Here is a 17,180-nt window from a genome sequence, read left to right on the forward strand (position 1 = left end):
TTTATTAAATGAAAGTTGGATTTTTTTTTTTTCATGTTTTTGTGAAAATGAGAATCCCACATTGCTTAAATCAATAAGGAGAAGTCCCTATGTACCCTCACTTCTAGTTTTGAGTTTTGACTCAAGGGGTAACCATGTTTTAGAGGAGGTGAGGAGATAGGCAAATGTGGATATAGTGGTCACTCCACATGTGTGCACCATCGTCGTCCGATCGGACAAGGCGAGTAAGCGACTGTGCATGGAATTATTTTTTTAATTAAAAATAATAGTTTTTATTTTATATATAAACTTTTAAAAAAAATTCATCTTCGTTAAGTTTTTTTTATATAGTTTTCGGATGTGGGAACGATTTAGAGATGGTCGTCTATTTTTTACACAGTCTTTGGATCGTTTCCGCATTGTGCGTGCAATCACACGTTACCCTTCTAAAGCACACCCTCAAGGTGTATAAATGCCTTTAGAAATCCCCACGCTATTCTTTTCCTCTTTCCCTTCGCATTTTTTCCAGCATTATTAGTCTACAGCGGTGTTAGAATTCCAATCGGTTCTGATGTAGTTCCTGTTGGGAATGTCCTAAAACTCGCAATTCGTGTTAAACTTTCTATTTATCCATAATAATAAATTGTTGATTTTTCATTCTATTATGAAAATCCAATAAACATATCCATGGCTATAGTTTGAATACTGTAACTTTATGTGTGACATAAACAAGATCAAATTAACAGTATACAGCCTAAATGGTTTAATAAGTATATGAATGAAATTGGGTATCTCATCCTGGTAACACTATTGGATGCGACCCACTTTGAAGTTGTTACAGGAAGTTGTAAAGTGCTACAAACGATGTGATCCATAGATCGTTCATGTTGAGACATATGATTGGGGGCATCCTATGCAATGAGTTTGCATATAGACTGGACCACGAGAATAGTCACTTTTCTTTATAACGACCGTTTACTGTTAAAACTGACTATTTTATTTATCAAGTAATCTAGGTTAACTCGATCTTAATTCTGAGCTAGCTATGAACTCCTGTTTGTTTGGGATTAGCTGGGGACATAGCCTTGCAAGATGGAATTCACTCCTACCCCGATTTAGAGTTAGCAGATAGATTGTTCTCTTAAGTACTGGTTCCAGGTCTTGAACAATCAGGGCCCCGCCTTCTCATGATAGAGAAAAGATTTGATTCATAAGGATTATGAATCAAAATTGTTCATTAGAAGGTCAGTAGAAACTTAAGGAACAAGATGTATTCACAGGGGTAAAACGGTTATCTTGACCCAACTGTGATTACGAACAACCTATGAAGGATCGACTTATTGATTATGGTTATATAAAGTGGACATAATATATCTACAGTGAGGGGAGTTCACCCATGGGCTATAGTGGAGTGACCCATTAGTTAACGAATGAGAGTTAATTTGATCTAATGAGTTTAGTCAATTAATCTTGGATCGTTGGAGCCCATGATATGTAGGTCCGCGGGATCTCCCTACTAGCTCGTAATGGATAAGCTTTAGAGTAGCTTGATAAGTTAATTTGAAATGTTCAAATTAGAATTAAATAGAATAGGAGAATTTATATTTAAATATGATTTAAATACATGAAGATGGATTTGTGTAAAAATTAATTTAATATTTGATATTAAATTAATTAGAATTATTGAAATAATTATTAGAAAATTAATTTGTGAAATTAATTCTATAAAATTAATGATATTTTCATTTTTGGAATCAAATTTGATTTATTGAAATCATTTGATTTTTGAAAAAATTGAAAAATTATAAAAAAATGCACAAAATGGAAAAAACGGTTTTCCCATTATCCATCTTCTACTAGCTCACACAAATACCACTTCCCTTCTTCACATTTACTCCAAGCATGAGTTGCAACTCATGAGTGATTTTCTTTGCATGTTCATCTGCAATAAATAAAGAAGATTGGAGTGAATTTGAGGCATGCAATTCAAAAGAAATTTTAGAGAAAATTTCGTGTTGAAGAAAGGGTTCTTCAAACAAGCTGATGCAGTGAGCTTCTCCTTGTTTTTCCGTTGCTTCAAGTTGTTCTTGAGTCCCACAACTCATTCTAATGCTCCAAGAGGATAGTGGGGAAGATCTTGAGGTGGTCCACAGTGGTTTTTGGAGAAGACAACTACTGTTGATCAAGATCTTGAAGAATTCTGCGAAGGTATGACTACAAACTCTCTTATATTAGATGAGTATGATTTAGTTTCTGCCAAAATTAATGAATTTGAATGCTTATTGATCCTTGTTGCTTCTGCTGCATGTTCATACACTCTTACAATTGGTATCAGAGCATCATATAAGCATTCGATTTGGTTTAATTTTGGTTTGGTTGGTGTTTTTCATGAGATATATGAAACTGATGCACTGATATGATTTTATGAGATTTTGCATTTTATTTATCTTTAATTTCTTAATTAAATTTGTAATTGGCTCTTGATTCATGAGCTTATATGTGTTATCAAGAGTTTGTAATTTATTTGGAGTCATTAGAGTTGAAATTAAGATGTAATTGAAGAAACAAGTGAAGAAGGTCGAGCTGCTATTTCCAGATTTTCAGCTTCTGTAAAAAATCGTCGTTGATGTTTAAATGCTAAACGATCGTCTAGCTCCAGGCATTACACGATGTGAAGAAAAGCTAGACGATCGTATAGCTACGAGCGCTGGTCATTATGATGTTGGACGTTAGATGATTGTGTATCTGCGCAAGCTAAACGATGCATTGAAATTCTATGGGATGGAACTAAGCGATCGTGTAGCTTTGCATGGGAGCTAAACAATGCGTTGGAAGTGCTATACGATGGCACTGCACGATCGTGTAGCTGCGGCGTAAGCTAAACGATGCGTTGAAGTTCTATGCGATGTAACCAAGCGATCATGTAGTTACATGCTGAACGATGCATTGAAGTTTTATTCGATGGAACTAAGCGATTGTGTAGCTACGACAGGCGTTGAATGATGCGTTAAAGTTTTATGTAATGGAACTAAGAGATCGTGTAGCTGCGGCGGACGCTGAACGATGACAAGAAGCGCTATGTGATAGTGTTAAACGATCGTGTTCCTTTACCAAACAATAGGCGATGGTGTTAGACGATAGCCTTCAGTGTTACATGATCAGCCTTAGCGAGATTTTGAGTTTGGACCGAGAGCAGCTAGTTTGATCGGTTTTCTCGATGTTCAATCCAGTTCAACCTCAAAGGGTTTTTGGCTGGTTCAGTTCAAACTTTTTTGGTTCGGTTCAGACTTATCCAGTCCGGTTCAAAGATGCTTGGGTTTGGTTTGGAGCGGTTCGAGCGGTTCAAAGAAGATTTTGAAGCTGTTTGTAAAAGTTAGACTTTTGTTTGCTTGTTTATGCCAAATCTAAAATCATATCAGTTAGTATTTATTTTTTTATGCATGTGATGTGTGTAATAATTAAATAATTCATATATATACATACAGTATACTATGTAGATTTAAATCCCACCGTAGTAAGCATGTTACATGCATTGAAAGTATGTTATAAATGTTATAATATATAGTATGCATGTTAGTGTTATATTTAATATAATAGTTATATTAGATATTGAATGCCTTTATTGAATGTTGTGGATGTTTAGCATGTCTAAAATCTTGTAAGCTGTTATAAAATTGGGTTAGATGTTTAAAATCCATAACAAAGAACTTGCATGCTCACTTAGGTTAACAACTAGTTTTAATCGTTAAAATAGATTTTTACCTTATAAAATTCGGTTACAAACTCAAATCGATTCATAAATTTGTCTAAGGATGGGGGTACTTAAGTTGACGGTTTACTAAACACCTTCTACCTAGGGATTATGACCAAAAGATTGAGTGTTGTTAACTGATTTTATGAGCTTGCGTGAGCGATGTAAGGTAATAAAATGGTTTATCACTTAAACATTGTAGGTTAAAATTCAATTATAAGCATTATACTTGGATAAAACCACTTAGACTTAGGTTGTTTAAATTTAGCCATCACACCTAAGTAAAATACCCAAACACATAGAACATTTCAGTGGGAGATTAACAATATATTCGATATATAGTTATTAGCTCTCATGTCCTCAAGAGTTCATATCGTGAGATCCATGCTCGGCTTGTGTCGCTTTTACCGCGACTGCTCCATTCTGAAAGTGTTTGCATGGGTCAATAACAAGGTGAATGAGGGAGGTAGTTCATAGTAAGTGGGTAAAGAAAATGTGTCAACATTGTCCTATGGTCTCCTCCATTAGTTTGAACCGTGAGATTCCTATGTTGTGCCTGCTGTTGTTTTTAGGCGGCACTAGCTAGTCGTTAACCGCGGCGATCCCCTCCGAGGGTTGTAACATAGGATTCGGAACAACACAGGTTTCAATAAAATGAATAGGGTTTTATAGTTCCGTCTTGGGTATTGTCTTCCATTTTGGGGGCATATTCATACCGTTCTATAAGATCTAAAAATGGCGGGTCACACTTACAAAAATTACTAATTATTAGTAAAGATTTTGATCGAAAACGATAACCAAAAAAACTATAGGAATAAGGATTTATTCTGATATAGTATTTGGTCAACAATTGTCTCGCTTCTATCAATAAAGTATCATTGCAAATAAATAAAGATTTATTGGGTACTTTATTATTTTTGGTAAAAATGGATTTAGATGCATATTTAATAGAGTTTGTTTAAAATGTTTCAGCAATGTCGAACTCAATCATACAATTGCTAGCTTCTAATAAATTTAATGGTGAAGGTTATTCCAACTGGAAATCAAACATCAATACGATATTAGTTGTAGACGATCTGAGGTTTGTGTTGATAGAGGAATATCCTCCAGTTTCTAATTCAACAACCAATCGAAATGTTCAGGACATCTATGATAGGTGGGTAAGGGCTAATGAGAAAGCCCGGGCCTATATCTTAGCGAGTATATCTGATGTACTTAATAAGAAGCATGGGGTCATGCCCACTACCCGTGAGATAATGGCGTCGCTTCAGGAGATGTTCGGGCAACTGTCATCCTCTGTTCGACATGAAGCCATTAAGTATGTCTACGTTACGTGCATGAAAGATGGAACCAATGTAAGAGAACATGTTCTCGATATGATGGTCCATTTTAATGTTGTGGATGCTTATGGGGCGATGATAGATAAGACGAGTCAAGTAAGCATGATATTAGAATCTCTCTCGGAGAGTTATCTACCGTTCAGAACAACGCTGTTATGAACAAAATCACTTATAATTTGACCATGCTGTTGAATGAGTTACAGGCATATCAATCAATGATGAAACTGAAGGAAAAAGAAATAAATGTTATTTTGAAACCTAAAAAGTTTTATAAAGGGTCTACATCTGGAACGAAACCCACTGATGATATGAAGTCTGTTCCTTCTTTTTCGAAAGAAAAAACCGTTCAAATGAAGAAGAAAGGAAAAGGGAAAAAGAAAACCACTGCTAAGAAAAACAAAAACAAATCTCCCAAAGGAAAATGTTTCCATTGCGGAGAAGTTGAGCACTGGAAATGCAACTGCCCAAAGTATTTGGCTGAGAAAAAAGCAAAAAAGGCAAAACAAGGTAAATCTGATTTACTTGTTGTTGAAACATGTCTAGTGGAGAATTATCACCTTACCTGGATATTAGATTCAGGCGCCGCTAATCATGTTTGCACTTTTCTACATGAAACTAGTTCTTGGAGAAGACTTTCTTAACAAGAAATGACTTTCAAGGTGGGAACGGGTGAAGTCATTTCAGTTGAAGCAGTGGGAGATGTCAAATTATTTTTTGGAGACTCTTTTATCTTACTTAGAAATGTATTTTATGTGCCTAAGATGAAAAGAAACTTGATCTCCATTTCTTGTCTGCTAGAAAATATGTATAGAGTATCTTTTGAATGTAATGAAGTATTTGTTTATTCAAGAGGTGTTCATATTTGTTCTACAAGACTTGAAAATAACTTGTACATATTAAAACCAACTGAAGCAAAAGTCATTTTAAATATAGAGATGTTTAAAATGACCGAGACTCATAAAATTACTAATCATGGCTGCATTTTTTTTCCTTTCTCTTCACTTTGATCCCATTTTGTGATTTTGTTGTATAAAATTAATTATTAAAATTTATTAGAACTTATTGTTATGACTTATGTGACCTAGGGGTCATCTTATATATTGTCTTTTACATGAAATAAATGGATGTTATTTTGATATTCTTAAAGGTGATATTTCAAAATATGTTTATATACATAACATATATTTATTTTTTTAAAAGTAAAAAAAAAAAAAAGTGTCCGCAACGTGTCATGTCCTATTTTTTAGAAACTGTCGTGTCGTGTGTGAATGTCTGTGCTTCTAAGGTATTGAGAGTATCTTGAGTCTCAACCAATGAATATTTTGGTATTTAGAGATGACCCAAAAGAAGCCCAATTTCTTCTTTCCATTGTTCCTCCCATCCTCGAGGATTTGAACCGGCCAATTCACAGTTGTAGAAATACAAGTTATCACCACTCCTAAATTTGAACAATGCTTGTCCTTAAGCATTCCAAAATAATTCTTTATTATCTCCTTTGACTTAAATGTGCAGAGTTCACCTCTCATCATATTCATTCATAAACATGAGATAAGAGTTTGGAAAATACAACTCAGATTGACTCTTTTCTTGAAAGAATTCATGTTTAATTTCCGGTGCAGCAGGCCTTTTATCACAACTCCTGTCATTTCTCAAAACATTCCCATCTTTTCTAAACCAGCAATGCGTTAGATGCTCTTTGTAAAATAAATGCTGGATAAAAAGAAAAAGAAAATTATGCACTTACTTACCCATGCGTTGTTCCAGGTATCCCACTTTCGTTTTGGCTTGCCCCTACGGGTGTCATACGAGAATCCAACTACGGGTGAGAACCCTTCACAACTAAACTCATATCTAATATTCGTGCATTTCAAGATATAATTTTTTTTTTTCAGATTAGATAGAGGAGTTATATGGGACACGTTGGTCTAGGAAACTTACCTTCGTTTTGGCTTGCCCCCATAGGTGTCATGCGAGCATCCAACTACGGCTAAGTGCCTGTTCCAATCTAAACTCATGCTATTTAAGGTTTTTTTTTTCTTTTGAAGTAATGACAGAGGAGTTGCATTTAACATTCTTCTTATTTTGTTCCCTTTTTCTTTATGATGTATTCGTTTGATGCGTCTTAACTTGGATTTCCCTCATCCCCAAATTTGGAGATGAGCTATACCCATCCCAAATTTGGAGACAAGCTAAATCCTCATTGTTAAAAGAGAAACAAAATTTCAAAAGGCTTTGAGAATCTGAAAGGAGTTTAAGACTTAAAGCTTGCACGCATTAGAAGGTAAACTTAATCTTTTTAGAGAAGTTTAGACCTTGTTGATTTTCCAAACGCCCACTCTATGCTTATAGATTTCATATAGTTGATATCATTGGGGTTAGACCAAGCACAAAACTTAGAAAATATCCAAAGAACAAAAATCAAGCATGCCAAGGTCAAACGCAAGGAGCAAAATGATAAGGAATTCTCAATTCATTTTCATAATTTCACATGAATTGAACAAACAAGGCAAGTAGATGCAAAAGAACAATTAAATCAAAATACAAAAATAAATAAATAAATAAATAACCCAACACCCCAAAACTTTATTGTGTTGGCGCGTCGTCTCGGCGTTCTTCTTCGGGGTTTTCATCTATGAAGCGTAAGGGATTTCAAGATGAGCAGGTAGTGGAGGTAGAGCAAACATTTCGACTAAGACCTGATTGATGTATTGCGTTGTGTAAATAAATTGGTCTTGCATCCGTCTTGTTTATTGCCTTAAATAATCCCTTAGCACTTGATTCTGCTGTTGGAAATCTTCTATAGATGCGGCCAGTGGTCTAAGTTGATCACTGATAACGTTTTCAACTCTTCCAAATCTGCACTGCGTTGAGGTGTTGGTTCATCTCTTCCAATTGGGTCTTCAAAAGTTGCTGCGTTGCTTGACCCTAGCCCAGTTGGCTAAAAAATTATTGGAAGAGGCACGAAGTTGGGAATTGGACTTGGTTGGGGTGAAGAAAGAGAATAAGGGATGCCCTGATCTATAAGAGTTGGTTCTTGGTGCGTTTGATCAGGACTCCCTTCTGGCGGGGCCAATGGTGAGTCATGGGAAGTAAAATCAAGGGCTGGTTGCGCTTCTTCAGCCAGAAGTTCAGGCTCCGGTTCATGTTCTTCATGCTCTGAAGCTTCATTGTTATGTTCAACAATCAGGACGCGTCTTCTTTTGGGAGCGCGTTTTGATGTTCGAGGCTTGGGTGCCACTTCCTTAGCAGGTAAGGCAGGTTGATGTGGTGAACCACGAAGTAGACACTTTACTAACTTTATGTCTATTAAGCCATCGACATCTTCATGATCATCCCTCAGAGGGATGCTCCCGTATTCGCACAATGTACAGATCAGCCATGGAAAATAGAGTTGCCCGCGTGGCTTAGTCTTGATGGCTTTGATTTGATCCCTTATGATTCTTCCAATGTCCAGAGGGAAGCACTGCATAACGCAATAAGTAGCCAGGACGCGTTCCTTCGATAATGTCTCATCATGCGTTGTAGGCATGATACTACGTTTGATCAGGTAATACCACAAATTCGCGTCCGGAGTTAAATTCCTGGAAGCCAACATTTTTGCCCCATTTCTCGATGTTTGCCATTTGCTTCCAGGTTTGGCTAATGTCCTTAACGCATCTTCTAACTGACTTGACGTAGGCTGCTCCAAGATGCGATTTCCTTCCGTGTCTGGGTTACTGTCGATGTTGAACACTTCGTTTATTTTATCAGCTGAGAAGCGCACTATCACCCCATCAACAAAAGTAGTGTTCTTCTCCATATCGAACTCACTATTGTAGAACATGCGGATGAGGTTCGGCCAGATACGGGTGTGCCCAACGCAGAATTGATTCCATCCCAATGCGTTTATTGTCTTAGTTATGTAAATTGGCAGTGGGTGGTGTTCGGGGAAAAAGCCCTTTTCTACTAGTATATTTAACTGACGCTCTCTTCCCGAAGTCTTCTTAGGTAATGCGTCGGTTACCTTGCGTTTACCCGCCACATACTCTTTTGCTTCCCTTGCCAGTTCTCTTAGTTCATTCTCCAATTCCCTTTGGAGATCAGTCTTCCTTCGCCCTTGCCTTGCGAGCTCGTAGTTTTCCAATTCTTGCTCTAATGTATTGTGCCTTGAGCTGTTTTCATGCGTTGCACCCTCAGGTCCGAATGCAGTTTGTTCATCTTTTTCTTCCTCCAATATCAATCTTCTTTTTCTCGATACTCTTTTTGATTTTAAAGGCCCTTCATTCGCGTCGGATGAGTGTGGTTGAGACGCGTCAGGGCCAACTTTGCCTTCTTTTTTTTCTTCTTCCTTTTCTTCTTCTTCCTCTCTTTCTTCTTCTTCTAGTTCCTCTTCAAGCATCATCGCATACCACTCCGCTTCGTCTAACTCAAGTGATGCGTTAGGTGGGTCTAAATGCATCACTTGTTCTTCTTCTTAGTCTTGATTGAAGGATGCCAAGATTGCACCAAAGACCTCTTGCTCGTCGAGTCGAGCCAGCTCTACCAACTCTAAGATTGCGCTCTGACGCAGGACTGTCAGAGGGAGGTATGGGTGGAGTGAATGGAGGGGTGCCCACTGAGGTGTGAGGCGTCCCAGGGGAAGATATGAGGATGGACAAAGGAGATGGTTGGCTCGACGCGTCCGATTCCACGAGATAGATGGTGGCCAAAGGTTCGATAGAAAGTGGAGGTGGTGGACGCACTGCTGGTGACGGTGCGTTGTGGGCATAGACTGGGAGTCGGTTGTGCATTACACCCACCATAGTGATGTTAGGGTGGCTTGGTGTAGGGTTTGGATGCGGCCGTAGATGACGGACGCGTCCTAAGTTTTGCCGGTGTCTTGGCCCTTAGCTTGATGGCAGTTTTGGGTTTTTGTTGAGGGGTTTTAGGTTTAGGTTGAGGGATTTTGGCCAGAGTGGTAATGATGGTTTTGGAGGCTTTAGTAGGGAGTTTCGTGGAGGCTGAGGATGGTATAGAAATGGCCGGCCGCTGGGAAGAGGTAGCGCTGCCGTGTATGGATTTCGTTTGGGAGAGAGTCGTGGTGGTTTTCCTAGGGCTTGAGGGGGGTGAAATCGACACAGAGGAAAAGGAGTAAGAGCTTATCGAAGAGTCGTTACCAAAGCTCACGCTCTGATTCTAGCTATCTGAAGCGGACAACATGGTGGCTGGAGAAGCTCGAACGTTGGAAGCGAGGGAGATGGAGGGGTTCGGTTTGCTTTTTTTCTTTTTTGTTTCAGAGGGTTCAATGGCGAAATGAAGAAGAAGAAGAAGACTCAGATTGTTAGGCTCTTTTATAGGCAGAGAGATGATCGTGGCTGACGTCAGGCGGTGCCTGACGTCTGTAATAAATGTGAAGTTGAAGGGTCGTCTCGGTTATCTAAATACTCGAGTGTTTTTGTGTTCTCGAGACACGTCCCTTCAACTGGGCCATGCGTTAGACTTGCGTCTAACGCGTCCGTTGTTTCAAATTCAATCATACACAATTTTTTAAAGAAAAACAAACAAGTTTCCAATTTTTATAAAAGCAAAGACAATTAATTTTAAAACATCCAAACAACTAAATCAACAAATTCAAACACATCATAGAATACAAAATGCAAAAAGACAAGGGTGAGAAAAGCGTCCCTGAAATATATGGCGTTGCAAACGCAGGGATACTTCGACGCGTGCCTCAATTGGCTTCGCGTAATGTGAGAGATGACTTTTGGCGATCCAATCCATCTTCAAAATAAGGCTTAACTCTTTGGCAGTTTACCTTGAACACGTTGGTGCCATTTTCTCGAGTTATTTCCACAGTTCCATATGGGAAGATTGCTTTAATAATAAAAGGTCCTGACCACCTGGATTTCAACTTTCCTGGAAACAAACGCAGACGTGAGTTGAAGAATAAAACTTTTTGACCAACAACAAGTTCTTTCTTACTGATACATTGATCACGCCAATGCTTTGTCTTTTCCTTGTACAGCTTGTTGTTTTCGTACATGTTCAATCTCCACTCCTCGAGCTCGTTGAGCTAAAGTTTGCATTGAACGCCCGCCGCATCCAAGTTCATGTTCAACTTCTTCACTGCCCAAAACGCCTTGTGCTCCAACTCTACAGGTAAATGAGAGGCTTTTCCAAATATGATAGAGTATAGAGACATACCTATAGGAGTTTTGTACGCAGTCCTGTAGGCCCAGAGCGCCTTATCCAGCCTCTGTGCCCAATCTTTCCGCGTTGCATTGACGAACTTTTCCAAGATGGACTTGATTTCTCGATTCGATACTTCCGTTTGACCGTTTGTTTGAGGGTGGTAGGCAGTGGCAATCTTGTGCCTAACATTATATTTTGCAAGTAATTTGGAAATGATGCGATTAATAAAGTGCGTACCTTCGTCGCTTATCAGGGTTCTTGGCGTTCCATAGTGTGTAAAGATATTCCTAGTAAGAAACTTAGATACAGTGGACGCATCATTCTTGGCACAGGCCACTGCTTCTACCCACTTAGATACATAATCTACTGCTAACAGGATGTATTGTTGGCCACAGGACAGGGGAAAAGGTACCATAAAATCTATGCCCCAAACATCAAACAACTCAACTTCGAGAATATTATTCAAGGGCATTGTGTCCCTTGAAGAAATATTCCCGGTGCATTGGCAGGGGTCACATTTTTTAATAAACTCCCTTGCGTCTTTGAAGAGGGTAGGCCAAAAGTACTCGCTTTGAAGGACCTTCGCTGCCGTTCTTTGCCCACTGAAATGCCCTCCGTAAGGAGAGTTATGACACTCATCTAAAATGCGTTGTGTCTTCTCCTCTAGAACGCATCGACGCAGTATGGAGTTAGGACCTTGTTTGTATAGAAACGGTTCATCCCAAAAATAAAACCTGCTGTCATGAATTAACCGTTTCTTCTATTGAGAGTTGAAGTTCCCACGGAATTGCTTGGTGGTTAAATAATTGACTATGTCCACATACCAAGGTTCCCTGCCTTCAACTCTAAACAGGTTTTCATCAAGAAATGCGTCCTTGATTTCACTTTCTTGGGCTTGCATTTCTTGATTCTCTAACCTGGACAGGTGGTCAGCCACTTGATTTTCTATTCCCTTTCTGCCCTGGATATCAATGTCAAACTCTTGTAGTAGCAGCACCCATCTTATCAATCTTGGCTTTGCGTCCTTTTTACTTATCAGGAATTTAATGGATGAGTGGTCGGTGTATATGGTGGTTGACGCACCAACTAAGTAAGATAGAAATTTTTCAATACCAAATACTACAACCAACATCTCTTTTTCAGTAGTGGTATAATGTTCCTGAGAGTCATTTAGTGTTTTGGATGCATAGGAGATGGGATGTATCAAGTTACCCTTCTTCTGCCCTAACATAGTTCCTACTGCCACATCACTCGCATCGCACATAAGACTCTGCGTCCAGTCCAGTGCTATCAGTATTAGGGTTGTCGTCAACACATACTTCAAAGTCTCAAACGCATCAGTGCAGTATTCATTAAAGTCATAGGGCCGGTTCGCCTCTAGTAATGCGCTCAGAGGTCGCGCAATCTGAGAGAATCCTCTAACGAACCGTCTATAGAAGCCAGCATGCCCTAGAAAACTTCGCAAGGTTTTAACATTTGCTGGTGGTGGAAGTTTTGCTATGACATCAATTTGGGCTTCATCTACTTCTAAGCCAGCCTTAGATACTTTGTGACCCAAGACACTTCCTTCAGTCGCCATGAAGTGACATTTCTCCCAATTCAGGATCAAGTTTGTCTCCTCGTATCGAGTGAGGATGGCCTCCAAATTATCTAGGCATGACTGGAATGAGTCTCCAAAGACTGAAAAATCGACTTCAACGGTCTTTTCTAGGAAGTTAGAGAAGATAGCCATCATACATCGTTGAAATGTCCCTGGTGCGTTACACAGCCCAAAGGGCATGCGTCTGAATGCAAATGTTCCAAAGAGACAAGTAAACGTAGTCTTCTCCTGATCTTCCAGATCTATCAGAATCTGGTTGTAACTAGAATAACCATCGAGAAAGCAATAAAATTCTTTACCTACAAGTCTGTCAAGCATTTGATCGATGAGAGGAAGGGGGAAGTGGTCTTTCTTAGTTGCTGCATTGAGCTTCCGGTAATCCATACAGATGCGCCAGCCCGTGACAGTTCTCGAGGGTATGAGTTCATTATTACTGTTGACTATCACGGTCGTTCCCCCTTTCTTGGGAATGCATTGAACTAGACTTATCCAACTATTTTCAGATATCAGATAAATAACTCCCGCATCCAACCATTTTAAAATCTCCTTCTTGACCACTTCTTTCATTATGGGGTTCAGCCTTCTTTGAGGCTTGATTGACCCCGACTTCCCTTCTTCCAGCCTAATCTTGTGCATGCAATAGGATGGACTTATCCCACGGATATCCGCAAGCGTCCAGCCTATTGCACGCTTGTGCTTTTTCAGCATCTGCAAGAGAGATTTCTCATTAGGCTCTGTAAGAATTGCGGAAATGATCACAGGTAAAGTATTGTTGGTTCCAAGGAATGCATATTTCAAGTGTCCAGGTAATCATTTCCATTTGAGTTCTGGTGTTCTTCAAGTGATGGACGCGTTGGTTTTGTCCGCCGCTCACTCAGACTTGGCGGCTCTAATTCCTTCAGGGTCTCCTCCAACGCGAGGACCTCACATACGTGAGTCTCTTCTTCAGGCAACTCAATACTGTTTAGTTGACAATCCTCACTGTCTGGAAATTTTAATGCATTGAGCACATTAAACTTCACCTCTTCATTGTCCACGCGCATAGTTAATTCACCTTTATGCACGTCAATTAAAACTTTCCCAGTAGCTAAGAAGGGACGTCCAAGGATAATTGGTACCTCCCTATCTGCTTTGTAGTCCAAGATAATAAAGTTTGCTGGGAATATGAGATTGTCAACCTTCACCAAAATGTCTTCAATGTTCCCTTCTGGTTACTTAATTGTTCTGTCAGCAAGCTAAAGGGTGACAGAAGTAGGTTGAGCTTCGCCAATACCCAATTTCTTAAAAATTGAAAGTGTCATGAGATTAATGCTAGCTCCTAGATCACACAACGTATGACCCACATCCAATCCTCCTATCGAACAAAGAACCGTAAAGCTCTTAGGGTCCTTCTGCTTCTTTGGTAGATTGTTGCTTACTAACGCGTTACATTCATTCGTTAGCGCCATTACTTCTTTCTCACTGACTCTTCTCTTCTTCGTTAAAATGTCCTTAAATTTTTTTACATATATTGCCATCTGCTCCAAAGCCTCTATAAGTGGAATGTTGATATGCAGCTGCTTTAGGAGCTTAAAAAAGTGCTTGAATTGATGTTCATCATTCTTCTTCATCAGACGCCTAGGGAATGGTGCGTTCAGCGGCACCTCAAGCTTTCCCGCGTTAGACGTGCTGGTTTCTGAATGGCTTATAGTCTCGGGCGTTCTTTCTTCCTGATCCATTGAACGTGTAATGCGTTCTTTCAAAGGACTGTTGTTTCTTGGATTCCCTCTTCTTTCTTCAAGAGCTCTTCCATTCCGCAATGTCACCATGTGACATTGCTCTTTCCCATTATTGTTCCCAAATGTTTCGATATTGCTAGGTAGAACTCTAGGCTGCCTGTTTTTCAACTCGCTTGCTATCTGCCCTACCTGGATCTCCAGGTTTCTGATTGATGATGCCTGGCTTTTCAGCAATGCGTTGTTCTGGGCTATGTACTCCTTCAATAGATTCTCAAGCGGAGATCCTGAGCTCGACATTTGTCCTCCTTTATTGAAGGGTTGTTGATGCTGCTGGTGCGTTTGTTGAAATGCAGGCGACGGTCCATTCCTTTGCTGATGGTTCGCCCATAGGTGGTGCTTCTGCTAATTTTCTCCTGTCCAAGAAAAATTCGGATGGTTTCTCCATCCAGGGTTATATGTATTAAAGAATGGGTTGTTTTTTTATGAAGTATACTGACTGAGGGTTTTGTGGACACTCAGCATATGAGTGAAGATCTCCGCAACCCACACAGCTAACCATGGGCTGCCCAAACGCCTCTACCTGATTCACCTTCTGCTGGTTTGATGCGTTACCCAGCATTATGTTCTGCAGAAGGCTGGTCATCGTAGCCACTTGAGCAGAAAGTGTGGCTATTGCGTTGGCATCAACAGAATTAACGTTCTGAGATCTCATTCTTCTGTCATTTCTTCCATCATATGTATCATCCACCCATTCCATATTGTGTTTAGCAATGCGGTCTAGTATTTCTTTAGCCTCAGTATAGGATTTATCCATAAGTCCACCAGCCGCTGCTGCGTCTGCTGCCATCTGTGATGCTCTATTCAGTCCTCCATAAAACGTCTCCATTTGAATAGTCAGTGGTCGTCCATGGTTCGGGCAATTCTTGACCAAGCCCTTAAAATGCTCCCATGCGATGCTTAAGATCTCAGCATCTTCTTGTTCAAAGTTCATAATTTCTCAACGCCTCTTCGTGTTGGTGGTAGGTGGGAAGTATTTTTGCATAAGTTTTTCCACCAACTTCTCCAGGTGGTGATTTCACTAGGCTCTAGTGAACTCACCCATTGTTTTGGTCATCACGCAAAGAATAGGGGAACAAAGACAGCCTGATCACCTCTAGGGTGATTCCAGGAATCACAAATGAATTACACATTTCCAGGAAACGCTTCATATGGGCATGAGGATCTTCACCATAACCACCCCCAAATTGTCCAACAGTCTGGAGCATTTGAAACATAACAGATTTCATTTCGAACCTGGTTCCATCCGGCGTTGGGTATATGATTCCTGGAGAGAAATCATACAGTATAAGGGACGTGTATTCCCTCATAGGACGCGTGCTGCTATTCGGCATCAGGATTGGATTCTGTACAGCATGAGCTAGTTGCTAATTTGGTTGTTCTTCCGCCATTGCTCGTTGCCTGTTCTGTTGTCTGAGTAATTACTGCCTCAACCTTCGACGACGATTGGATTGGTTCCTACGTTGGAAGGTCCTTTCAATCTCGGGGTCGTATCTGAATTCAGCAGTGCTCTCCCTATTCATAAACGTTCACAACTTAGGCGTAGCTTGTAATACTCCCTTGACTGAAGTGTTCCTACAACATATACAAACGAAATTTTTGGTTAGTTGTTGTTTCTGAATCCCCGACAACGGCGCCAAAAACTTGTTCGTTGCTATCGTGAGATGTTCTAGGAGTGCATCGTATAGAATAAAAAGGAGAAATAAGTTCTAAGTATAAGTGATGCGTTTATGCTTTGATGCATCTAAGTAATGGTAATACGTTGGTTCGTTAGTAATATGCACAGAACGCACACAACTTCTTCTAATGACGTTCAAGTTTTCCTAAACTAGACCCAAGTATAAATCTAATTTAGGTTCCTGGCAAGTCCAGGGTCGATCTTAGGGATTCAGTTAACCAAACGCAGACCTTGCGTTGTATCTACTGTAAGGGTTTTCTTAAATAAATATGAGAAATGTATTATTTACACTAACTTGCTATGCTTGTGTAAGAAGATACAAAAGAGTTGAGTGGTGAATGATGGGTCATGCGAAAATGGAATTTAAGTTAAGTGGACGCGTCGGTCTAAGATGAACGTACATAACTAAGATGTGATGTGGATGAGATGGAATGATTTGCTTATCTTTTTGTTTATGCGTTAGACCTTATTTAACACTTCTCAATGTGAATAACATACAAATCCTATCTCTAGGATGCATGCGTCTAACACATGATGCAAGAAACACCAGTAAGTCTATCTCTAGCTGTACTAGGCGTTCTACTTGATGCAGCTTAGTTATTCTTTCGAACAATCTAAGTTAAAGATGTTTTTACCAAGTTGTCAAGTTGGCTTGAGCGTTAGAATGAAGTTGTGCATAAAGTATTAATGCGTTCAACATAAACAAGAGATAAACAATAGTAAGTATGATGGATCAAACATATGAATTTTATAAAGAAACAAAGAGTCTTTACAAAAACAATATTCAATCTAATGGAGTGAAAGCGATAAATAAGAAGGAAACTGAGTCAAGCCAAAGAATACAATCTCTTGTAGTTCTTTGGCTCAATCTCGTTGTGTACAATCACTTGTATAGGCAATGGACGGA

The 17,180-nt window shown here is 39.5% G+C and overlaps 2 protein-coding genes across 2 annotated transcripts; both read right to left on the reverse strand.

Annotated features, from left to right (window-relative positions):
* Positions 1–10,759: 10,759 nt before the first annotated feature.
* On the reverse strand, positions 10,760–13,863 carry LOC150033390 (uncharacterized). Its single transcript, XM_090306394.1, has 5 exons — positions 13,695–13,863; positions 13,255–13,554; positions 12,045–12,927; positions 11,233–11,402; positions 10,760–10,944 (listed from the first exon to the last, which is right to left on the reverse strand). Exons 1-5 carry the CDS (start codon positions 13,861–13,863, stop codon positions 10,760–10,762), a joined length of 1,707 nt encoding a protein of 568 aa, XP_090162520.1.
* A 192-nt stretch (positions 13,864–14,055) lies between these two features.
* LOC120089097 (uncharacterized) lies at positions 14,056–14,835 on the reverse strand. The gene has a single exon (XM_039046522.1). The coding sequence runs from the start codon at positions 14,833–14,835 to the stop codon at positions 14,056–14,058; it is 780 nt and encodes a 259-aa protein (XP_038902450.1).
* Between the last annotated feature and the right edge of the window lie 2,345 nt (positions 14,836–17,180).

This window comes from Benincasa hispida, chromosome 10, assembly GCF_027475165.1.
Source record: "Benincasa hispida cultivar pf3 chromosome 10, pf3_genome.v1.1, whole genome shotgun sequence".
NCBI classification, from domain to species: domain Eukaryota; kingdom Viridiplantae; phylum Streptophyta; class Magnoliopsida; order Cucurbitales; family Cucurbitaceae; genus Benincasa; species Benincasa hispida.

Bases quoted from the DNA above. Each gene is read 5' to 3' on its own strand.
- LOC150033390 (XM_090306394.1), bottom strand. From the start codon at position 13,863: ATGCGCGTGGACAATGAAGAGGTGAAGTTTAATGTGCTCAATGCATTA. The intron at 13,555-13,694 runs GTGAGCGGCGGA...CAATTCTTACAG, and splicing joins ATTAGAGCCGCCAAGTCTGA to AGCCTAATGAGAAATCTCTC. The intron at 10,945-11,232 runs GTATGTCTCTAT...GTTTGTTTCCAG, and splicing joins TGCGTACAAAACTCCTATAG to GAAAGTTGAAATCCAGGTGG.
- LOC120089097 (XM_039046522.1), bottom strand. From the start codon at position 14,835: ATGTCGAGCTCAGGATCTCCGCTTGAGAATCTATTGAAGGAGTACATA.